Genomic DNA, 24828 nt, shown 5'->3' on the forward strand with positions numbered 1-24828 from the left:
GTGAGCCGCAGGGGCATGGAGCGATGGCACTCACTGTGTATTCTGCATGCTTTTTTCCATACCATTTCATCCACTTCCTGAACTCTCGGTCCATGGTCTGCAAGGGAATGATCCGACAGCCTGTCAGCGGCTCCCCGCGGCCCCTTCCCCCCCAGCCCACTCCCACCCCGGGACAAGCTGGGACTGCCCATCCACCAGCCCTCAACACAATCCCTCTGATTCTGCGGGTTGCAGGGGAGGACAGACTGCAGGACGTGCAGAGTCCACCACGTGTGCAGGCCACACGCTCTAAAGGCACTTCTGGAGACGCACCTACTCCCCAAAGCCCACTGACCCCATCCCAGGCAGACACGGGCACAGCAGTGGTGCCTTCTGACCCCTGGTGCATCTGGAGGAGACAGGCCCAGCCTGCGGGAGACAAGGCTGTAGTCTCTGTGGGCAGCACACACAGCAGGGCCCAGATGCGCAAGCAGAGCCCAAGCAGCCCCTCCAAACGCCCACCTTGCTCTGTCCTCCCCTCCTTACACCCCGTGCGTTACGGCAAACAAAGGTTTGAAAGAAAAGAGACGCAAACACACACACCTGTGTCCCACCCCAGCGTCACTCACCTCCGCGTACTTGGCTGGGATGTCAGCTTTCTCTACGCCATAGTGATGTTTGCAGTTGGTAGCCGCCGCGACCTGCAGCACGACCTGGCCCACTCCTTCAGACAGACAAGAGGTACCGTCAGATGCAGCCCCTGGGACAGAGGCGGCACCAACCCAGAGTCGAGGCCCAGGACAGGCAGGTGCCGGCCATGGGGGTCAACAGGCAGAGGCCACCGGCTCCCCAAGAAGGTGCGAGCACTCTCCAACGTCACTAGGATATGCCAATGACCCAGGCCATGAGCTGAGCCCCCACTAGGGGGACGGCCAACTGGCCGACATGGCCTCATACAGACAACACTCCAGGGCACTCCAGGGCTCTTGCGAGGGGAACCTGCTCTCTGTCTACCTCTGCAAGGCTCCCATATTACCACCACAGCACGGCATGGCCGGCCAAATCTGAAATCCCTCTGAGAACACCCGTCAACACGGCATCGACGGGGCTTTGATGCCTACCAGAAGCGGGGTCTCCAAACCACTGTCATGTGCTGGCCTCCCTGTGCAGCCCGACAAGCAAGCTGAATGCACCAACACACCCAGCTGTGCAGCTTCCTAGGGGCAGCGTGCGGCGCCCTGGCGCTCAGACCTCGTGTGTGCCAGGGCGCTTCGTCAATGCTCTCCCCTCCCACGTAGGTTGGTCGTGCCTCTCAGATTACGTGCCAGGAGCCTTCTCAGTTTGCACTTTGAACAGAATATATTCAAATAATAAAAATAAGCACACCAGGGTGCCCAGCTGGCTTGGTGGGTGGAACGTGTGACTCTCAATCTCAGGGTCATGAGTTCAAGCCCCACATTGGGGGTAGAAATTACTTAAAAAATCTTAAAGAAAAAAAGAAAGTAAGCCCACTACCTAGAAACACAGGGTAAATGGCAAGGCCCACGGCGAGTGGACACAAGGGTCATGGCCAAGGGACAGGGGGAGGGTGGTTAAGAGCTGGAAATGAGAAGTCAGGCAGGTGCTTTCCAAAACTCCTAAACCTTCCAGTACATGCAGATAAATTCTGTGGCCTTTTAGATAACTGACTTTTTAGGGGCGCCTGGGTGGCTCAGTTGGTTAAGCGACTGCCTTCGGCTCAGGTCATGATCCTGGAGTCCCGGGATCGAGTCCCGCATCGGGCTCCCTGCTCCAGGGGAGTCGGCTTCTCCCTCTGACCCTCCCCCCTCTCATGTACTCTTTCTCATTCTCGTTCTCTCACATAAATGTTTAGATAACTGATTTTTGAAGCACATGATTATTTATTTATTTATTTTTTAGTGAGCACGCGCACATGCAGATGCACGAATAGGGGGAGGGGCAGAGGAAGAGAGAGAGAGAATCTCAAGCAGACTCCCCACTGAGTACGAAGCCCGACACGGGGCTTGATCTCACGACCCTGAGATCATGACCTGAGCCAAAACCAAGAGTTGGATGCTCAACTGACTAAGCCACCCAGGCGCCCCTAAACTATACACATTTTTATTAAAATACGAATTGCGTGCTTAAAAAAGCTCAAACTCATGATGACATCAAAAAAGTTGTCCTCGCCCGGTGCTCTGGGCCCTTTTCCAAGCACCGAGGCCATGCCGGTTTGAGATGGGACGTTGAGTCTGCAGCACGAGGCTGTCAAAACAAGGTCACATCCAGGTGGCAGAGCCGCCCCAGAGGAGGGCTGTGCACGGGGTTCCTACGGCAGGCTGACAGCCACATCATCATCAGCCCTGTCACCTCAACATGTCCCATCTGGAATCAGCCAATCCGAGGCGTTTGTTTATTCCATACAGTCTATAGTTCATCCCGTGGACACCTGCTAGGCCACACTGAGGACAGGCCCTGCCCTCAGGAGCCTCCACTCTGGTGCCGGAGGACCAGCCGTACATGAAGGAGGGGGGCGGCTAGTGAGAGCCAGGGGGTGTGGGGAAGGGGCGAAGACACCCAGCAATGTGGGGGGCTGGTCTGCAGTGGTCACTGGGGTCCCCCCTGAGCCAAGAACAGGTCCCGCAAGGCGAGCAGGGGTGAGAGATAGGGAGCACGACAACCCGGCCTCTCCTCTGTGCAGAGCACCAGCTTGCTGCAGAGAGGGGCGGCCCCCACCGCAAAGGGCTGCGGGTGACCTGGTGTGCTGACCGAGCTGCCCCCTCCATATCTGGGGGCCAGGGAGGCTGGTGGTGCTCACAGCACGGCCTGCCCACACTCACCACTGCCCAGGTCCACAAACAGGTCGTCCTCGGTCATCTTGATCTCGTCGATCATCTGTGCGACCAAGTCAAAGGAGGTCTCCCCGTACACCTCGGGGGAGAAAGGCTCGTAGTTGTTGAGCTTCTCAGGGTCCGTCACCGAGTGGTTGTAGACCTGCTGCAGGATGTGCCGCAGGAGCCCGTTGGACGGCCGAGTGTTCAGTTTCATGGGCTGCGTGGTCCCCTTCCACTAGGACGGCAGAGAAAGCACCACACGCGTCACACGGGCGGCGCTGCGCCCCAGCACCAGCCCACGCCAGACAATGGTGCGCATGCTCGCGGGCAGCCGGCCACGCCGCCTCCCTAGACAGCAGAGGCCACCCTGCAATCCTGGGCTCAAGCAGACTCCCCACTGAGTGGGGAGCTGCGCCTTCACCCGAAAGCCTGTCTGGGAAAAGAAATGAGCCAAGAGCCACGGAAAGAGCCAGTGCCTCGTGGGTCCTTGTCAGGGGCCTCAGGGGCCAGAACCAGGCAGGCACCCCATCCAGCTCATGCTGACCCGAGGAGGGAGTCCTCAGGCTCCCAGCCCTGGGGCGCCACTGAGGCCTGGTGCCCTAACCCCTCACGGTCTGCCCCCTTCCGACTCATGTCAGCTGCCCTTCAGCCTCCTGCGGCCCTGGCAGCTCCCAAGGGCCTTCCCAGCCTGGGACCAGGCCACTGCCGTGCAGGGCACTGGAGGCCACGTGGCCTGGCCACCACGAGCGGCCCAGGTCGGCCCCAAGCCCCAGGCCCCACCTCCTACCCAGGACAAAACCGAGGGGAGGGCTCTGGGCTGAGGCAGTGGGCCGGGGGGGCCCACACCGCTGACACCCAGAGGAACTTCTCTGAACCCCGGTCCCTCACACAGGAGGCCAGAACATACTCATCTGACTCAGCATCCCCCTCCCCTCCCGTCAGTAACAGTGATGGGGATGACTGCCCAGAGAGCCCAGGCCAGCCCGTGCTAGGCCCTCAGGGCTGCATGGCCCGACACCCCGCCATAGCCTCCCCTGACAGCAAGGCTCCTACCGGAGAACCCCCACCCCCGGCAGGAGCCCACCCGGCCTAGACAGTGAAACGTCCTTAGAAACAGGAGCGACGCGCTCTCTGGAACCGCTTTTGCAGCATGGCCCGGCCCGGCTGTCGTCTGTTCTTCACCAGGCGAAGGCTCCCCAGACCCCAGCATGGCAGCAGAGGGAGGTGAGGACAGAGTCCCAGGCCTCTCCGTAATCAGAATATCCCAAAGGGATGGCAGGAAAACAGTCACAACACAGCTGGCTGAGGGACAGGAGAAGCCCCGGGCAAGCTCCTGACCGCACCTGCCTGCCTCAGCCAGTGGGGACGGGGCAGCGATGTGAAGGTCCATATGCACTGGAGACCCCAGGATGAGCACTCATCATGCCAGGGACAGGGGCTGAGGACGCACCCCCACCCCCAGCCCGGTCCCAACAGCAGCTCCTGAGACACCTTCCGCTGGGGGTCAGCAGTGGCCAGCCCCACGCCGCACGTGTGAACCCCCGCACTCCAGGGTCGTCTGCGGGGGTCTGCGAGGCATGTCATTAAAACTACCCAGAGGGGCGCCTGGGTGGCTCAGTCGGTTAAGCGGCTGCCTTCAGCTCAGGTCATGATCTCGGTGCCCTGGGATCGAGTCCCGCATCGGGCTCCCTGCTCAGCAGGGAGCCTCCTTCTCCCTCTGCCTGCAGCTCCCCCTGCTTGTACTCTCGCTCACTCTCTCTGGCCCAGGCTCTCTCTCTCTCTAACAAATAAATAAATAAAATCTTAAAAAAAAAAAAAAAAAAAACTACCCAGAAAACGTGACGACAGCTGGGTGGAGCAACCCCCCATGGGTCCCCGACAAGCAGACGCACGTGAGGGGCGGGCAGAGGCCACCTACCAGCTGGTGGATGCTGTCGATGGCGCGGTTGTATTTGTCACAGAGCCTCTGCATGCTTTCGAAGCTGAAAAGGCAAGGGAAGGTGCTGATCACTGCAGAGCTCAGAACAAGCCACATGGGCCTGGCAGGCCTTTCGGGAGGGATGGCTCCTGGACATGCAGAGCCAGCTCTCCCCTGGTGAGAAGGCAGAGGTCACAGGGCACCGAGGAGAACCACGGGTGGGCAACAAGGCTGAGCCCAGTATCTGGGGCTCAGGCAGTCTTTGGCTACGTGGCCAAATTGTGTACCTCAGGGCAGCCTGCGGAGGTCACGGCTCACGGGTCAAACCCAAGGTGAATGGTGTGCCTAGCAGATGTTAGGTGAGAGAGAGGGCTCCACACAGCCTTCATAAAGCCCTGCGGCTGGGACCTGGCCAGCCCAGACTCCCCACCCAGTAGATGGACAGAAATCCCACCTGCTCCCGAAGCCGGACCCACTGCCCCAGGGCAGTGTGCACGGGCCATACTTCCTTCCCCGGGCCGGAAGGAGCCTCCATCTCAGCCCCAACCTGATGGGCATGGGGTCCACCCAGCGGCAGAAAGGGCCCACTGATGCTCCTGTGGCAGAAGAGGACACTGCCCAACACCTGCCCTACAGATTCCGACGCTTCCACAGATGCAAGCAGTACACGTCAGGTGCCGAACGAGAGCCTGCCTGGGAGCGGTTCATGAGACAGGACTCTCCCAGACCCCACCACGTTTACTCCAGGTATGACTTTCAACGAAATCCAACATAGGAGGTCCCCCCAGGACTGACTCTGCCTCCAGGGGACACTGCGCATCATCTGGGGACATCTGGGGACATTCTGGGATCGAAGGGGTGGCATCAAAGGGGTGGGGCCAGGGATGCTGCTCAGCCTGTGACAGTGCCCGGGATGTCCCGCAGAGGACGGCTGGCCCGATATGAGCAGTGCCCGGGGACGTGCTCCAATGTCCGCGCTGTAATGGAGGGCACGTCAGCTGGGGGCCTCTGTCCACCTACGTGCACACACAGCAGCAAGGAGGCTTCCTCCCCGAGCCAGACACCAGGAGCCTGGGAGAGGCCCCTCCACACACAGGACATGGGAAGCAATGACCATGCTGTGTGCACCCCAAGCCGCCCGCCCCACTGTCCCCTGCATCTTCACTGACAGCCTGCCCCTCATCCTCGGCCCCAGATTTACCCTGAGAGCATGTGCACCCTTCCTTTACAAAAGAAATAAAAGGATTCAACTAAGCCGGTGCCCCCGACAGCAAGTCCAAGGCCCCCGTAGGACAGCTGCGGTGGAAAAGCGCGAGAAGTGGTGAGCGGGCGGCAAGAGCAGTCACTACCAAAGCGTGATGGGTCCTCACAAAGGACGATGACGGAGCCGCCCCCAGGCTAACGTGGTGAACTCAGGAACCCAAGAGCAACAGTGGGCTCTGCCACTCTTCCAGAGGAGCGGGCCACGGACACAGGCAGTGCCGGCGGTGCAGGTGCCCCAGCCCCCGCCCCCGCTCAGCACGGGGCCAGGCAAAAGGTCACAAGAACCAGGACCTGGCAGTCCGCAGCCCTGGCAATGCCCAGCGTCTGAGTGACACTCCTTTGCCCTCCTAATTTGCAAAATGAAAGATCCAAGACCTCTGGCTCCTAGTTTCTCATGCAGCCCTCAGGCGAAAACGAAGGCACTACTTTGTCATTTTATTTCCTTGTGGTCCCCCTCAGCCTGGACAGCTGTGAGCCACCCAGGCCTCAGCCCACCCCGGAGGAGGCCTGTCCCTGGATGATGCACAAACGCTATGGGCTGGCCCTGCTGCCACCTTGCTTGAGAGAGAAATGAGGATTCCCCCACCATGAACCTGACCCTGCGGCCGCACCGGTCCCTCAGATGGATACCTCCAGACTGGCCCCCCGCTGCCTACTCCCCGTCTTTTCTAAGCCAACTGAGTATGGAGGGGAAGAACCTCAAACACCCCCGCTGCAAACATCTTATAGCAATACTATCCCGAAAAATGCTGGCTGCTCTCAGCCAGGCACAGAGCAATCAACCCGTTGTTTCACTGGCCAAACGACTAAGGTCCAAGGGTCAGTACCTGTCTGCACCTTCACCCTGGGAGTGAGAGAGGTGTACCCCACTCCTCGGTGTGTGCCCACGCTACCAGATGCACATGCACCACCCAAGTCCACGGGGCCACCCTAGGGCCCAGGGGCCTGGATGCTCTCTGCGTGAGGAGTGAGCACAGTTCTCTTCTTTCTCAAATGCTGGGCCAATTATTAAATGGGGAACAAGGCAGGAGGCCAGGGGAATGGGATCAGGGCTGACGAGCAGACCAAGAGGCCCTTCAAACACAAAAGTGAGAGCAGGTCAACAACACCTGGGTGCCGGGTCCTGTTAGGGGCCCCTGGACTGTGCACCTTATGGAGAGCGAGCTAGCAAAGCCCACAGAGGTCACAATCCTTCAGCGAATACCGCAGTGCCCCTGCTAAGCCTGCCAAGAGCTAAAACGGCAGGAGCCTGGAATGTCAGCCTTCCTTCTCAAAGAGAAACAAAAAAACTCCAGGCAGGCATTCCAGAGACAGCCTCACCCTTCTCCACCCACAGGACTCTCCTCTGAGATCCAGGACGTGCCTGCAGGAAACTGCGAGGAGCGGCCAAAGGGCTGGACGCGCAGTGACGGACCAAACCCACTGAGACCCAGGTGGGGGCTGGCCAGAGCCCGAGCCCCAGGAGGCCCGTGCAGAGGCGCTGGCCCCAGGCGGGAGCACTGGCTGCTGACGGCCGCCCGCAGGGAGCACGGCCCCTCGGCAGCTAGCTGGGGCCGACTTCACACATACCAGGCGCCGTTTCCGCAGTGTGGCATTTCCAATTCCGTCCTCGCTCTGACAGCCTCTGCCAATATTTGATAAACATTTCCTACCAAAATAACTTCATGGAGGCGACAGCCAACTCTCAAAGGAAATTGCAGACCAGCTTGTGCCGTCGAAGAAGAGCTGACGGGAGGCTGCGTCCCCAGCAAGCGTGGACAGAGCTCTGCTCACCTTTTGGTGTCGTAGTCGATCAGAACATAATTCTCCATAGCAAGCTTGAGGTCTGGGATCTCTTCACAGACCCATCTGAAACACAAAAGCAGAACCAACAGTGAAAACTATTCCCCATGCTCTAGTTTTTACTCTCAGTTGTCTTAAATACTGTTAACTCCCAAACATTAAAAAAAAAAAAAAAAATCCTCATTATTCAAGTCAAAATGCGCAATGAGAAAAGGGTGGCATTACTTCAGAACAAACTGCGTGAGGCTGTGGCTGACGCTGGGACTCACATGGTGTGTGGAGCCCCCGCCAGGGTCGGCTCCTGGGTGCCAATGGGCCCACATGGGATGGAGCCGAGGAAACCAACCCACTCCAGGCAGAGAGCTCGGCACGCGCTGTGTGCCCCAGGAGTTAGCGGCAAGTGCCGCGCCACGAGTTACCCGAGCCCAAGACAAGAGGCTGCTTCAACAAACATGCTGCAAGAAACTGAGAGATGAAGGGGAGCCGACAGAGTAAAGGGACAGAGAAACACACCAGCCAATCCCAAGGCGTAACCTTTGTTGGATCCTGATGCAACCCTGACAAAGAGCCAGGGGAGAGGAGTCGACACTACAGATCTTCCAGAGAAAACCCGGGCCATTACGGAAAACATCCCGCCAAGAGATTTGACACCTTAGATGGAATGAACTAATTCCTGGAAAGACACAAATAGGCGAAAACAAAACCAGAAGAAAGGAAACATCTCAACAGCCTCGACCCTACGAAAGACCTCGATTCCCTGATCAAGCACCTTCCCACACACAGACCTCCAGGTCTAGCTGACCTCACTGGGGAATCCAGACATTTAAGGAAGAATGACACTAATCGTTTTCAGTTTTAGGAGGCCAGTGTTACCCTGATGCCAAAACCAGAGGGAGACAAAGCCTTGGAAAGACAAAGTCGGTATCAAACAGGAAATCTATCCACCAATATCCCCCATGAACACAGACCCAAAAATCCTCTAAAATTACTAGTAAACTAAAGTCAGCAATACATGTTAATCAGGTGGAGTTTATCGCAGGAATGAATCACCACCCTTCACCTCATTAACAGAACAAAGGATAGAAAGTAGTAGGATCATCTCACCAGACACAGGAAACACCCAAACCCAAGCCCCGCGCGGGATAACAAGCCCGAGGAAGCAAGAGGTGGAAAGAGGCGTGAGGGGGGTGCTGCCCACGCGCCCACTGTCTCTGCTCTGCCTGCCGGCTCCCTGCGGGCTCCCGGCCGGCTCCGCTCTGTGGGGACAGGAGGTCTCCTGGAGGAGGGAGGGCCGCCCCGCCCCTGTGTCCTCAAGCCAGACTCCCTCGCCGGAGCAGGAAGCAGCTGCTGAGTCCAGTTGGCAGTTTCCTTCATCGTGCCCCGCCAGCCCCCTAACACACACACACACACACACACACACACACACACACCGGCCCTCCCGCGCACGCGCGCGCACACACACACACACACACACACACACACACACACACGCCCTCCCGCCCCAGACTCACTCTGCGGCCCCTCCCCACTCTCAGTCACCAGGGCCAGCTGGGCAGTGCCCACCTCCAAGCACCAACCTGCCCCGGGGTCCCCACCTTCCCTCCTCACAAGCACTTCTGTACGGTAAGCTCTGCTCAGCAGCACACACGGCGTAGGTCAGGAGACCCAACGGGACAGGAAGGTACCGGTCCCACAGACACCGCCAGACCACTGGCACAAGACTGAGCACTCCCAGAAGGGGGGGGACAGGTGAGGAGGCCGGCCCCCACACTTCCCTTCAACGCTCTACGACAGGCCCTGGCCAGCACCACGTGGCAAGAAAAATAAGTGAACAGCATAAAGACTAGAAAAGAAGCAAAATGTCTCCATTCAGACACACAATTTAATACACAAATTAATACGCTATCCTAAAGAATTTACACAGAAGCTTCTAGAACTTACATGAATTGAGCAAGGTCACAAGACATGAGGTCAGTGAGCAAAAATGAGCTATGTTTGCATATATCAGCAACAAAGAATTTTTAAATGAAGTTTTTAAATACCATTTAAAACATCAGTAAAACATAAATACCTAGCGATAATTTTTTTTAAGATTTATTTACTTGAGAGGGAGAGAGAGAGAGCACTTGTGCGTGGGGGCGGGGCAGAGGGAGAGGGAGCGAGAGAACCTTAAGCAGGCTCCATGCCCGGCGCGGAGCCCAACCCAGGGCACAACATCACGACCCTGAGATCATGACCTGAGTCAAAATCAAGAGTCAGACGCTTAACTGACTGAGCCACCCAGGCGCCCCTTTAGTGACAATTTTAATGAAAGATTTGCAAGACCTCTATATTGAAAACTGTAAAACACTGCTGAGAAAAATCAAAGACGAAAGAAAGCAAGGGAAACTATGTTCACAGAACAGAAGACTCAACGTTGTTAAAATGGCCCTTCTCCCTGGACTGAACTGCTAACTGGAAGTAATTCCTAGAACAAGCCCAGTAGGCTTTCTGAGAAACAAGACAAGCTGATTCTAAAACTGACATACAAAGACTGAGAACCTAGCCTAAATAATCTTTAAAAAAGAACGCTGTTAAAAGATTTAACCACCTTACTTTGAGACCCATTGTAAGTCTACAGTAACCAGGAGAACGTGGTGCTGGCAGAGGGATGAAGAGATAGATCAATGACCCAGCGCACAGAACAGACGCAGGCTAACATTTAACTGGCTTTTGGATAAAAGCACCAAGACGACCTGATGGGGAAACAGAGTCTCTTTAGTTAATCTCGATCCCCACAAATACAAACCCCCAGCCGACATACACGAACTTCCATTCACAACTGACCTTAAACCTGAACACAAAAGCTGAAACCACTAAAGCTTCTTGAAGAAAACAGAAGAGAATACCTTTGCGACTCGGGCAGGCAAAGATTTCCTGGACATGACCCAGAGGAGTAACCGCCAAAAATGAACAGATACACTAAGGACTCGCACTGGTGAAGGTGCCATTAAACCACAATCAGCCGCGCCACACGTAATACAGTATCTCATGCGGCACTTGCAGCCAGAGTATGTCAAGAATTCTCATAGCTCAGCAAGGAGAAGACAACTCAATCTCAAAAAATAGCAAAAACTATTCTCCAACAAAAGAGACCAGAGCTCCTCGGAGATGTCTGGAACACGGGCACTTCAAGGTGACTCTGGAGCATCTGTGGTCTAGAAAGTGAGCACGGGCTCGGGAAGGCAGGGGGCAGGCCAAGGGGTCAGGGTGCACACTGACAGAGCCCCACATGGCCAGCACAGGAACAATGTGAGTGAGGAAACAGCAGTAGTGGGTTATAGCTCACGGAATGAAATAAACACGTATGAGAGAACAGCTCTTCCTCACAGAAAAATTCCAGTCAATAACTACGCAGAGAATGAGAAGAGAGAAATCGCCTTCAGAAGCAACAGTAACCAGTCGTGACAGGTGAGAGCCACCTCCGGACGCTAAAATCAGGGGGCGAAAGTCCAAGGAGAAACAGGATATTTGCATGGTCTCCAAGGATCTCCCCCCCAAGGTCTTTATTAATTAAAAGGGGAAAAGCAGTGACTACACGTCAGAGAGACATGGTGGAGCAGGTGAGCAAGGTTAATGTCACCACAGTTAAGACAAAATCACAGGCCACTTGCCTCTAGCCACACTGACAGCTATTCTCACGAGCAGACACTCTGGCCAAACACTTTTTCTGCACCCATATTCCCTATCATTCAGAAGCAGACCACAGACACTATGTTATTTCATTCATAAATGCTTCAGCATTCATCTGTAAAAGTTACAGACTTCTTTTAATATAACTACAATGCCATGGTCACACCTAGGAAAAACAACATCAGGGATAGCAAGGAATTCCCTCAAATTCACACAGGGAATCTATGAAAAACCCGTAGCTTTTACCACTTCTACGCTAAATTGTATTGAGGGTCCTAGCCAATTCAAAAAGGAGAAAGAAAAGAAATAAAATCATGAAAACCGAAACAAAGACGTAAAACTGTCCCTATTCACAAGTATATTCATTTCTAGAGCAAGTCCTGAGAAATCTACAAATCAAGTACTAGAATCAATAAATTTAGCAACAAGTCATAGTTAATATATGAAAATCAACTGTGTTCTTATTTATTAGCAGCAGGCAACTGGAAAATAAAATTTAACATGGAATCTCATCTACAGTAGTGCCAGAAGCTCAACTATCTGGGAATAAATCTAACAGAAGGTGTCCAAGACCCCACACTTAGATAACAGGGCACTGCTGAGAGAACTGCAGACATATATATACCATGTTCATCGAATTGAAAGACCCAGTGTTGGAAGCCTCAAGGACAAATCTCTCCAAAAGACCTATTGATTCAATGCAATTCCTAACAAAATTATGCAAAAATCAATAAGCTGATTCTAAAATTTATACGGAGATACAAAGGAGGTGAAATAACCAGAACAATATTTATTATTATTATTTTTTTAAGGAGGCTCCGCCCCCACCACAGAGCCCAACATGGGGCCTGAACTCAAAACCCCGAGATCAAGACCTGCACTGAGACCAAGAGTCGGACGCTGAACTGACGGAGCCCCCCGGGGGCTCCACCAAAGCAGTATTTTAAAAGAAGAACAAAGGTGAAGAACTTAACTCTGCTCAACCACAACACTTACTCTACAGCCAAAGGAATCAAGGTTTTCTTCAGGTCAGTGGAATAGAACCAAGCCTAGAAATAAACCAACTCCCACACTGTCCCCTGACTTCTGACGAAGGTGCCATGGAAATTCCAGACGGAAAGGACAGTCTCATTAACAAACAGTGTGCTGGAACTAGTGGACATCCACATGCAAAACAATCAACTTCAACTCATCCCTTGTACCATATGTAAAAACTTACTCAGAATGGATGAAAACTTAAATAGAAAACCTAAACCATAAAACTTCTAGAAAGCATAGGAGAAAACCCTTGTGGCCTCAGATTAGGCAAATATTTCTTAGGAGGTGAAAAACACAAATTATAAAAGAAAAATGTGGACAAATTGGACTTTTATTAAAATTTAAGCTATCTATTCTTCCAAAGACACTGTTAAGAATATGAAAAGGTAGGGACACCTGGGTGGCTCAGTTGGTGAAGAGTCTGCCTTTGGCTCAGGTCATGATCAGAGACAGAGACAGTGAGAGCAGGAACACAAGCAGGGGGAGTGGGAGAGGGAGAAGCAGGCTTCCCGCCGAGCAGGAAACCTGACGCGGGGCTCGATCCCAGGACCCTGGGATCATGACCTGAGCCGAAGGCAGATGCTTAACGACTGAGCCACCCAGGCGCCCCTAATAAATCAAATTAAAAAAAAAAGAATATGATAAGGTAAGCCACATAGAGGAAGAAAACATTTGCAAAATACACATCTGATACAGGCCTGGTAATGAGACCATGTAAAGAACAGCAAAATTTCAATAGTAAAATCAATTCTTTTTTTTTTTTTAAGATTTTATTTATTCATTTGCGAGAGAGACAGAGAGAGCACAAGCAGGGGGAGAGGCAGAGGGAGAGGGAGAAGCAGGCTTCCCGCCGAGCAGGGAGCCCGATGCGGGGCTCGATCCCAGGACCCTGGGATCATGACCTGAGCCGAAGGCAGACGCTTAACGACTGAGCCACCCAGGCGCCCCAATAGTAAAATCAATTCTTAAAAACAGGCAAAAGATGATGAACGTCATTAATTATTAGGAAAAGCAAATTAAAACCACAGTGAAATACCACTACACAGCTCAAATTAGGCCAGCAAAAGCAAACCATGTCAACACCACATGCCGGTGCGCTGGAGAGCTACAGGGATGTGCCTGCACTGTTTGTGGGGTACAAAACAGGATGATCCCTCTGGAAAACACCTTGGTAGTTCCTCTTAAAGTCAGCTGCCATAAAACCCAGCAATCCCGCTCCTGGGTATTTACCCAAAAGAAACAAAAGACATGTCTACAAAAAACCCCCACATGAATGTTCGTAACAGCTTTATTTATAATCGCCAAAGCTGAAAGCAGCCCAAACATGGCCATCGTCTGGTAGGACGAACAAACTATAGTCTGTCCTACAACGGAACACTCAGTAACAGAGGAAAAACGACTGATACACACCACAACAGGGAGCATCTCAAAGTCTTGTGCCGACTGAAAGAAGAGTCAGGAAAAAGAAAAGGGCGTTCAGAACAAGTCCCTGCAGGTAAGATTCTAGAACAAGCGACGTAACCTGCAGGGGCACACGGTGGGGCGGGGGCTGCCTGGGGACAGTGGTGGAGGGCAAGCAGACCACAGAGGACACAGGGAGACCGGCGCGCACACCCACACCGGCTGGAGCGTGCACCTTGCCTACGTGTGGTTTCTTGCACCGCCGTCCTATCTCAATTGCTTTTTTAAGAAATACAAATATAGCAAAGACTAAAGTGGACGGAGGTGCAGACGACACGTGAGTGGTGATGAGTTGGTCACCGCGAGGCTGGGTGGCAGGTACGTGGGTTCATGACACCCTCCGTCTACCACTGTGTCTGCTGGAAATTCTCCATTATAGAAAGTGAAATAAGAGAAAGAACAAAAGGAGGTACCGACCATCTTGCCAGTGAACAGAACTTGTCTGCAGGACAAAGAGGAAGAAGGTAACGGGCTTCTGAGACCCAGGACATGAGGACCAGGCCTGTAGGCGGGCAGCTCTGGCCAGCCCCGGGAGAGGGCGAGGCCACAGCAGACAAAGGGCTGGCTCAGCAGCCGCAGCACGGACGCTGACCCCCAGCTGCACAGGGAGAAGCACCCTACTCCGCAGATGAGAAACAGGCGCAGAGGCCACCGGGGCGCACGCCAGGCCACCTGACTCAGAGCCTTCCCTGTTAACCTCGGCACTCCCACTTCCTAACCAGCAGCCTTCTTTAAAAATAACATAAATCAAACTAAGGCAACTAGTTAACACCACTGATTGCTTTCAGGCCCACCCTGCAACATTTGCACACATTATTTCACTTAAAATTGAAAACGATCTTGTGCGGAGGCGTTGCTTGGCCCCCAGAGCCAACCCGACAGGCTTGGGCAGCTGCAGTGGCCTGGGCTGACGGCCCAGCTACCACGCGGCAGGGAAAGGGCCCCACCACAGCTGGCCCTGCCCTCCTGGCTGATGCACGGGGCACCACCAGCCCAGCCCTGTCTCCAGCCCCGGCAGCTTCCTGCAGACATCACAGCAGGGGCCCGGGGGTGGCTACGCAGGTGAGGATTCTGAGGAACAACACAGCAAGAGAGGCCAAAGCCATGCAGACATAGGACCCCCCGGCTTTACTACAGATGCTCAGAGAAGAACAGGGTCCCTGACCACAGAGCAAGAAGCAGTTACAGAACTGCGCCCAGCGGCCACGGCCCGCACTCTGGAGGTCCTTCCAGACCCCAGGCAGGCACGGAGAAAGCCTTCTGTGGGTTCTGTCAAGGTCGCCCGCCTGGGGGGGGGGGGGCGGCGCTCTTCTCCACACAACTCAGGGAACAAGCTGGCGAAAGGCTGTGCAGGGTACTGAGCGGAGCAGCCCCGCGGGAAGGCTCAGTCAGCACCAAATCCAAGGGGGAGGAGAAGGAAGCAAGGTGGTGAGGAGAGGTGGGGGAGCCCCCAGCACCCTGCCTGCTTGGCATTTCCCTCCCCTTCACAGGAGGATCCGAGGCTCCGAGAAGCACGGAGACCTGCTCGGGGCCACACGTGGACGACCTGGCCGCCTCTGACCAAGCTGTCGCTTCTCAAGTCCTCCTGAGGTGCTCACCAAGAGGAGCCACGCAGGGCAAAGCGGGGTCAAAAGGCAGGCTGTAAGCCCAGAAAGCAGAGCTGGGGTGGCCTGCATGGGGGCCGCCCACCCTGGCAGGTGCCGCACTCACCGGATGGTCTCGATGATTTCATGAGCAGCATCGTGGTGTTTGTCCTGAAAGACAAAGGGAGAGGATTTACACCCTCCGGTGATGCAGGGTGCAGGGACCCGGCCCAGGGCATGAGGTGCTGCTCTGGGACCCCTGCCCACGCTGGACTCACCGCTCTTGGGGAAGACCTGTCCCTCCGCCGCACGCAGTGGGGCAGGGGCCTGGGATGGAGTCTTCGCCCCGACCCTCCTTTCCCAGCACCCCCGCACTCACCCGCCCGCCCCCCCCCCCCACCAGGTGCTGCTGCAGCCTGGAAGCCACAGGCCTGGCTCTGACTTACTGAACCTCTTCAGGCCTCTGTTTTCCCATCTGTAAAATGGGGAAACACAAGTACCACCCAACCATGGGGAAAACTCACGGGGCCGCCCTCCTGCCAGAGCAGACACCCGCTAGCCTCACAGTGCCCCCAGCATGGGGGCTCGCTGCCGTGCCCTCCTCAAAGAGGAGACTGAGGGCTCCCTCCAGGCCTCTCAGTGGGGTCTGGGCAGCCAACTGAGCCCAGACCTCGCAGAAACCAGAGCAGACGCGCCGGGTCTGATGCGAGCGCTGCACCTGCTGCACCACAGAGAGGGTATATACAAGCCTGCCCCTGCACCACCTTACAGCAGACGCCAGGGGGCAAGGGCCCGGCGTAAGGGTCAACACGACTCCAAGTACCCGTGGGCCCTACCCTTGCCTCCGGAGGAGGGACAGCTCCATGCCGACGGGATTCTCAGATTGGAGCTCACCTGCTTCCTGTACACAACTCAGTGGCTTTTCAGTCCTTCTAGCGCTGTGCAAGCAATGAACTAATTCCAGAACACTCTCAACACCCCAGAAAGACCCCGTCCCCATGAGCCGTCACTCCCCCGCCCCTGGCAATCACTAATCCACTCTCGTCTCTGTGGACTTGCCTGTTTCTGGGCATTTTACATGAATGGAATCACACATTGTGTGGCATTTTGTGCTAAGCCTTATTTTTTTTAAGGCAAATGAAGAGCCAACCTTGCCATGTTCTTAATAATATCCTCCAACTGACGAAGGATCAAATGACACACGTCACTTGCAGTCCTGTTCTTCGGGTATGGCGGGGGCAGGGGGGCAAGATGGAAGGCAGGCAGCCCAGCGGTCCCAACCGAGGGGAACCTGACTGACCTGCAGCATCGGCGTGCTGCTGACTCAGAAACTTGGGGTGGAGACCGCTGATGGGAACTAGTGGCCCCAAGACCTCCTGGCAAATGTCGGAAGACAACTGGGGCAGCTCTGCTGGGCACACGAAGACAGCTTTAGCCCAACCTCAAAAGGCCTTAAAGGAACGATGGGAACTGGCCACAAGGAGAGCCTCCTCGCGGGCTGCAGGCACAGCAGTCCCAAGGCCCAGCACTGCCTGCCCCCCACGTTCTGGGGAAGGAACACGGAGCCAGCAGACACCCCCGGCCTCTGACACAGGAGCCCCAGCTTTGCTGGTGAGCCACACCAGCCTGCGCAATACCCTCTGGGTCCCAAGTCAGCGGGAACACACCCAGGTGCTCCAATGCACCAGGAGGGTGGGCAGGAGTGAGGAGCTGGTGACATCCACGAGGAAACAGCTTCTCTGCTCGTCTCAGCCTCGTCTTCACACCTCCTGGCCCGTCAAACATGGAGCTCCTCTAACCAGACGAACCCAGACTGCTACCTTCAGAGTCCCCACAAACTCCTCGTGGGCACTTCCCTGTTATTTTGTGAGTGTCGGAAACAAGGAGGAAGCCACAATTCCTGCTGCTGGACCGCTCGCCTAGGAGCCCACACTGTGAAACACCACTGTGCCCGCGTGCAGTGCCATCCTTCCCCGTGGCTCGACCGGAGGCATCCAGGCCCATCACCGAGCGGGCCTGTCCACTCAGCCCTTGGCCCTCTAGGTCCACACCCGCCATGTGGGCACCAGCGAGGTGGGAGATCTGACAGTGACAGCGGTGGGTGGCATCCGTGGAGCTCGGGAGACTGCATGATACACGCAGGTGAGCGTGTGACACAACCACTGAGCTCAGGGGGTGCCAAGCCCTCCGCGTGCACAGCCAGCAGTCCATTTTGCAGATGGAGACGCTGAGCACCAGCTTGCCCCCAGCGCCTCTCATGAGGCAGCGGTGGGACCTGAAGCGAGGCAGGAGACACAGCAGCACCCAGTGCTTTGGTGAGGAGCATGCAGGGTGGAGGGGAGGGCAATCAGAGTCCCTGCCTGGCAGCGAGCCACCCTTTCCCAGAATGATCACATAAACCTCCCCCGGCGGCGGCGGGGGGGGGGGGGGACAACAGCTAAGCTGACTTCATCAGAATGAAACAATGATGCTTCCAAGGACAGCATCAAGAAAGCCGAAAAGACAAACCAAAGAATGAGAGAAAAATTCTGCAAGTCATCTCTCCGGAACAGCGTCAGCATCTGTCAGAGGCACACCTCACCAGGCTGCACTGTGCAGAGAGGGCGCTTTTCCAAGCTGAGGGCTGTGGCCACCCTGGGATGAGCGTGTATCAGCACCGTGTCTCCCACAGCGTTGGCTCCCCTGGTGTCTGTGTGTCCCATTTTGGTCATTCTCACGATATTTCAAACTTCATTATTACTATATTTGCTACGGTGATCTGTGATCCGTGATTCTGTCTCACTGAAAGCTCAGATGACGGTTAGCATTTTTAGAGAAGTACATGGTCTTTTTTTTAGACATCACGCTATTGCACATTTAACAGACTACGGTACAGCGTAAATATAACTTTTATGTTAACTGGGAAACCAAATAATTCACGTGAGTCATTTTACTGAGACACTTGCTTTACTGCAGTGGTCTGGAACCAAACCCACAGGACCCCTAATGCATGCCTGTGCATATACAGAACTCGAATAACTCAAAATAAAGACAAATAAGGCCATTAAAACATGAATTGACATGGTCACTGCGACAAAGAAAATGCTCCAATGGCCAGTCAATAAGACCAATAAGGACATGAAAAGATACTCCACCTCCTGAGCCATGAAGGGACACAAATCAAAACCACAAGGACGGCCAGAGTCCAAACTATGGACACTGAGTGCTGGGGTGGGGATGGGGAAGTGAGAGCCTTCACACCTGCCTGGTGGGCACGTAAAATGGTGCAGCTGCTCTGGAAAGCAGTCTGGCCGTTCCTCAAATGCTTAAGTGGAATTTCCATGCGGTCCAGCAATCCTACCCCTAAGTATACACCCAAAAGAAACATCATACATCCACACGAAAATCTGTGCATGCACGGTCACAGTAGCAGCATTCTTAATAGCCAAAAAGTGGAAACACCCCAAGTGTCCATCAACAGATGAACAAACACAACCTGTCCCCCACACACGGGCACAACACCGGGCCACGGACAGGAGCCAGGCACCCACACACGCGGCCCCGGGGACGGACCCCGAGCCCACGAGGCTCAGGGAGGGAACCAGACACAGAAGGCCACACGGGGTGTGAGTCCACGTGGGTGACACGTCCAGAACAGGCTCATCCACGAAAGGAAGGGGCTCGTGGGGGCTGGGGCCTGGGGAGGGGATGGGGGTGACCGCTAATGGGGACGAGGTTTCTTTGCAGTAACAGAACTTTCTGGAATTGATAGTAGTGATGACTGCACAACTCTGTGAATACTGCACACTCTAAATGGGTGAGTTATTTGGTATGTGAGTTATACTTCAAAAAAGCTGTTAACAGGGGCGCCTGGGTGGCTCAGATGGTTAAGCGTCTGCCTTCGGCTCGGATCGTGATCCCAGGGTCCTGGGATCGAGCCCTGTGTCGGGCTCCCTGCTCAGCAGGGAGCCTGCTTCTCCTTCTCCCTCTGCCTGCTGCTCCCCCTGCTTGTGCTCTCTCTCTGTATCTCTCTGTCTCAAATGAATAAATAAAAAACCTTAAAAAAAAAAAAGCTGTAAACAAAAACATCTGCAGAAGTAATGCCGCCTAGCATTATTAAAAGCACCCCCCTACCCCGGTAGGAAAAGACTGAGTTTGTAAGACACTCACACGATGACCCTACTCTACTGCTGTCCACAACAGTTAATGAAACCCAGATTCAGAGTTTTGGCAGGAGCTCACCTGACTCCCGTACTAACTGACCCTGAAAAAGCAGAGAAGACATTATGTCACAGGATCTACAGAAGACACCATCAGACTCGCACAGCACAAGGACAAGTAGCTACAGAGATGCCAAAGGTAGTTAGTCTGGAACTTTCCACCAAAGCGCTCTCTGCCTCTCTCTCTGTCCCTCCCCCACTCCTCCTTTGGGTCACAGGGAAGCCAGCTGCCAGGTCATGAGCAGCCCCATGGAGAGGCCCACATGGTGGGGAGCTGAGGCCTCCCTCCCACCAGCAGCCCTGCGAGGGCGCTGGCAGGAACAGCTCCTCCTGCCTGGGTCCAGCCTTCAGATGAGGCAGCCCCGGCTGGCCTATGTGCTGACCACAATCTCATGAGAGACCCCAAGCCAGGACCACCCAGCTATGTCTGCTCCTGGACTGCTGACCACAGAAACCCTGAGAAAATAAACGCGTGTTGCTTTAGGCTGCGAATCTGGATTAATTTGTTATGCAGCCACAGCTAACCAATACAGATTCTGTGTTAAGGCTGATAAGCCAGCCCGGGAGCACAGGTGACTCTCTTAGAAACGCCCCTGACCACAAGGGTCTGAGTCAGAGCAGCACCACAGTTAAGGACGAGCTGCCCAGCCCCGTGCACGGCAGGGCGGGGGCAAGCACCGCCGACAGGAGCCTGAGCAGCTGCTGTGTGGCAGGCCCGTGCAGATGTGGGGCTCGCACCCTCCCCCCGTCCTCACAGGAACCCACACAGCCTGCCAGGCTGACTCGCCTCACACAAGATCCACAGACCTGGAAAGGCAGAGGTGCCTGGAATTTGATCTCTTCTTGTGAGAAAATGAAATCCAGCTTTCTCAATGCTTTAAAAGCAGAAAAAAGGAAGAAAAAAGTTTACAACAGGGCCTCCAAAGGTCTCAGAATGATCCTTTCAGGAATTGGCCAGCTGCCACTGGTGGCCCTGAGGTGTGTAATTTAAGATGCAGTGGTCACCATAAATGATTCAGAAACTCCAACTTCGTGGATGCGGCCTTCAGAAGAAAGAAGCCAGAAGCCACCCGGAAAGGTTAGACTGAGAACAGCCCCGAGGAAGCCTGCATTCACGAGCAGCCCTTGTCTTGTGACCCATACCCCGCTTTCCTCCTCCTCCTGCGCCCCAACCCTGGGGTCCTTACAGGGACCCCTCCATGCACACACACAGCCCGTGTCCCCAGCCTGGCGCTGGCCACAGCAGGAACGTCTGTTCGCAGCGTGGGGACTGGCCCACTCTCCTACCACGAGTTGCACGGGAGCGTCCACACGGAGCAGCTGAGAGAGGCTCTTCCATACAAACCCTGCTTAGTGAACACAGCTAACTGGGAGAGCGGGCACCGGGCTGCACTAGGCCCTCCGCCTCGGGGAGCACGTGAAAACGTCCATGACAAGTACAACCTGTCCCTGTCTTACGCTGCACACCACCCAGGGGGCAGTCATCACACCCGGAGGTGACACGAAACTCTGTCACCTGCCACTACCACTCGCCTCCCCAACTCCAGTGGCAGTGTGAGGCCACCGGCCCTTGTGTCCTCAGCACTGCCCAGCACAGACGGTGTGTGGACGGCACACGCACAGAGGGACAGAGCGTGCAGGGAGCCCCAGCTGCCTCACTAGCCCAGGCCCGGCCCCCTCTTGTACCCTGAGGACAAACCTGAGAACAAGCACCCAAGACAAGAACTCAAGGTCTGGCTCTGCCACCAGCCTGTCCCCGGCAGGTCTGCAGTCTCAGCACAAGAAGTGTGCACAGGAGGGTCTTTGAGATGCCCTCTGCAAGGGCAGGAGCCCAGGCGCCCGAGCACTGGGAGCTCAGGACCTCCTCTGCACGACTGGAGGGGTGTCGGTGAGAGGCGGGCTGCAGAGGCAAGGGAAGACCCAGAGGTGCACAGAGGGGTGCGTGCCCGGGCAACCCGCCTGCCAGCTCCATTCTCCTGACTCCCGTTTACAAGAACAACATCCAGGGAGTGCCCTCGGCTCCCATCAGGATTCACAGGTGGAGGGCAGAACCCAAGCAGTCCTCTGAAGCGGGGATCTCACACTGCGCCAAGCATCAGAATCCCCTGGAAGGCTCCTGAGCACCGATGGGGCCGATCCACAAAGTCTCAGATTCAGCAAGTCTGGGGGCCTGGGAATCTGCATTTCTAACAAGTTCCCAAGTGATACAAAGGCTGCCAGCTCTGGGACCCCACTCTGAGAGCCACGGCCCTGAGTAAACTGACATGGGAATTGCCGTGGATGGGATGGGGACGTGCAGACAGAGCTCTAAGGCGTGGAGAAGGGCAGAGAATGAAGGCTGGGTGACGGGACGTGGTGGGAGGCCTGCTGTCTGTCTCTATCAGTGGCAGGGCTTTGCCGGCAGAGATCTGGTGGGAGTGAAGAAGGACACAGTGCAAAATCAGCAGGCATCCGGAACACTCGGTCCAGGAGGAAGACCAGAGGGCCACAGCTACAAAGCCCAGCGGGATGGAGAGCACGGGGCCTGGGGGCCTGGCTGGGGTGCTCAGCCTCATCTACCTGCCTGTGTGCCCGCGCACCTGGGACCGGGAGCAGGGAGCAGCGGTGAGGACAGCAAGCCAGCATGATGTGGCACCTGCAGGGCCTGAGCATCAAGAAGGGACAGGCTCTCATGTGAAGAGGAGCAAATTCGTGCACGGCAGCAGAGATCCCAGGCTGCACAGAATCATGCCAGCCGCGTCCACAGCCAGCCCCGGATGTCTGCACACCCCCAGCAAGGGCAGAGCAGGGTGGCAGCAATGGAGTGCCTGCCCTATGGGCTCCAGGAAGGCGGTGGAAGCGAGCCCGGCAACCATACCCGAGGACCAGACAGGCCATGGCCGAGGTGTGCGCAAAGGACACAGGCCTCATAAAGGAACACAAACACAGAGCACTGCACCCAGCCAGGGCTGTCATAGGCGGGGAGCCAGGCCCAGCCAAGTGAGCTGGGTCTCCAGCCAACACACTCCAAAGAAGAAGAAGCTGAACAAAGACACCAACATGGAAGTACTCTCGGGGCTGCTGGAGGGGCCAGATGGTGAGACACGGGGACACTGTGAAGAACAGAATGTTTGGGTCCCCCAGATGCACACGCTAGAGCCCTGACCCCCCGTGGAATGGTATTAGGAGACAAGGCCTTTGGGAGGTGACAGGGTTGGGGAGGTTACGAAGGTGGGGACCCCCCGTGCGATCAGTGCCCGTGGAAGGGGGTGAAGGGACAGAGCACTCTCTTGGTCACGTGAGGACACAGCGAGAAGGCGGGGCTGCCGGCCAGGAAGTGCGCCCTCCCCAGGTAGCAGCCCTGCCGGCACCGTGGCCTTGGACTGCCAGCCTCTGGGGGGCCGTGAGAAATCAGTGTCTGTTTCAAGCTGCCCCCCACGGTATCCCATCAGCGCAGCCCCGGCAAACAAAAGACAATGACCCCCAGGGCACGGGCGGTACACAGGCAGCGCTCACAGGGTGGCCCAGGACCCAAGGGGGGGACGAGGAGCTGGCCAAGAAGGAGCAGGCCTCTGGGCCGAAGGCAGGAGGACACAGGTGGAAAAGCAGAAATCCAACCAGAAGGGGCAGCGGGGAAGGTGGAGTTTCAGCCGGCAGCGGCACCCGGCACCGAAAATGGCCGCAAACAGTGGCTCCCGACAAAATGCACTTTTGCGGCTGGCCCGGGAACGCTGGAGCAGAAGAGGCAGCCCTGCTCTGACCCGAGGTGCCGGGCACCCTCTGCGGCAGCTGCCCACACCCAGCGGAAAACCACGCGCAGCCAGGAGGCCTCCGCGCCCCTGAGAACCCACTGCACGACTGTGCCCGGCACCGGTACTCTCCTCCACAGGACTCTGAAAAGGAACCAGGCTCCTTGCAGGAATGGCTGATTCCAGGGCTGCGGCAGGGAAAACACAAGACGAGCTTGGACATCCTGTGCACCAGGGAGCAAAGACATGTCCCCAAAGGGGCGTGGGCAGGCCCAGGGCCCAGGAGAAAGCCCGGAGGCACTCCCGGGGGCTGGCTCCAGAACGTGAGCAACAAGCCCCTCACAGACTGGACCATCACCCGGAGAATGCAGTCCACGCAGAGGCTAGAAACGTGTGGGTAAGTGGAGGACAGCCACAGGTCTCCCAGAGAGGAACTGCAGTCACCACGAGAGTGCGGTGGAGGAAAGGAGAAAGCCCCACGACGCAGGGGCTGCCGCGACTGCTGTAGGCAAGGCCCCCCAGGGCCCCAGACAGCCTCGACGCACCCCGCCCCCCGGGGAGGAGGGGAGGGTAGCAGCAACCTGATCATGGGCAGGGGAGAGACCCGGCGCTGCCGCCACAACCAGGGCTCAAGGTCAGCACCGTCGGCAGGAAGATGCACAGCCTCAGCAGCCGCGGAGGTGATGCCCGAGGAGCCACAGCGTTGGCCTGTGGGGCTCCTGCCAAGAACGCACTTCCAACCCCCCACTAAGGCCCCTGCGGGGTGGCCAGGTCATGACAGGTGCTGGCCTTCCCGTAAACATGAGGGGCTCCCCCAGGTTAGGGCTGAGGATACGCAACAACTAAGCACTAAGGGGACCCTGGGCTGGACCTAAGCAGAAAGGGACATGGGGAGACAGAGTCTCGAGTCCCCTCAGCGCCGAGCCCCGGCTTGGACCCTGTGCCACGGGGACAGCTGAGTGAGGGCTACGGCAACTCTCTTCCATTTGTACAATGTGCTCTTCTGTCTAAAATCCTCTCCAGGGCGCCTGGTGGCTCAGGCGGTTAAGCGACTGCCTTCGGCTCAGGTCATGGTCCTGGAGTCCCGGGATCGAGTCCTGCATCCGGCTCCTTGCTCCGTGGGGAGTCTGCTTCTCCCTCTGACCCTCTTCCCTCTCGTGCTATCTCTCATTCTCTCTTTCTCAAAAATAAATAAATGAAAAAATTAAATTAAAAAAAATAAAATCCTTTCCAGGGGCGCCTGGTGACTCAGTCGGTTGAGCGTCTGCCTTCAGCTCAGGTCATGACCCCAGGGTCCTGGGATGGAGCCCTGCATCGGGCTCCCTGCTCCGTGGGGAGTCTGCTTCTCCCTCTGCTCCCCTGCTTGAGCTG

The 24828-nt window shown here is 56.0% G+C and overlaps 1 protein-coding gene across 8 annotated transcripts in view; it reads right to left on the bottom strand.

The window, feature by feature from the left end:
* DOT1L (DOT1 like histone lysine methyltransferase) overlaps positions 1-24828 on the bottom strand; it is a 64843-nt gene that overhangs the window by 32080 nt on the left and 7935 nt on the right. For 5 of the 8 annotated variants that reach the window (XM_028126078.2, XM_028126074.2, XM_028126076.2 and 2 more), the window contains exons 2-7: positions 15658-15701; positions 7768-7842; positions 4732-4795; positions 2820-3048; positions 609-703; positions 35-97 (exon numbers count right to left, since the gene is read on the bottom strand). In XM_028126078.2, the coding sequence (XP_027981879.1) occupies positions 35-97; positions 609-703; positions 2820-3048; positions 4732-4795; positions 7768-7842; positions 15658-15701 (570 nt within the window). Of the gene's footprint in view, positions 1-34; positions 98-608; positions 704-2819; positions 3049-4731; positions 4796-7767; positions 7843-15657; positions 15702-24828 lie in introns of those variants that run through there. The other 3 variants (XM_088018372.1, XM_088018396.1, XM_088018393.1) reach the window with 3 other exon arrangements.

The sequence above is a fragment of the Eumetopias jubatus genome, unplaced genomic scaffold (assembly GCF_037043125.1).
Source record: "Eumetopias jubatus isolate StellerSeaLion01/CBP00866 unplaced genomic scaffold, mEumJub1_p1.0 scaffold_1, whole genome shotgun sequence".
NCBI classification, from domain to species: Eukaryota; Metazoa; Chordata; class Mammalia; order Carnivora; family Otariidae; genus Eumetopias; species Eumetopias jubatus.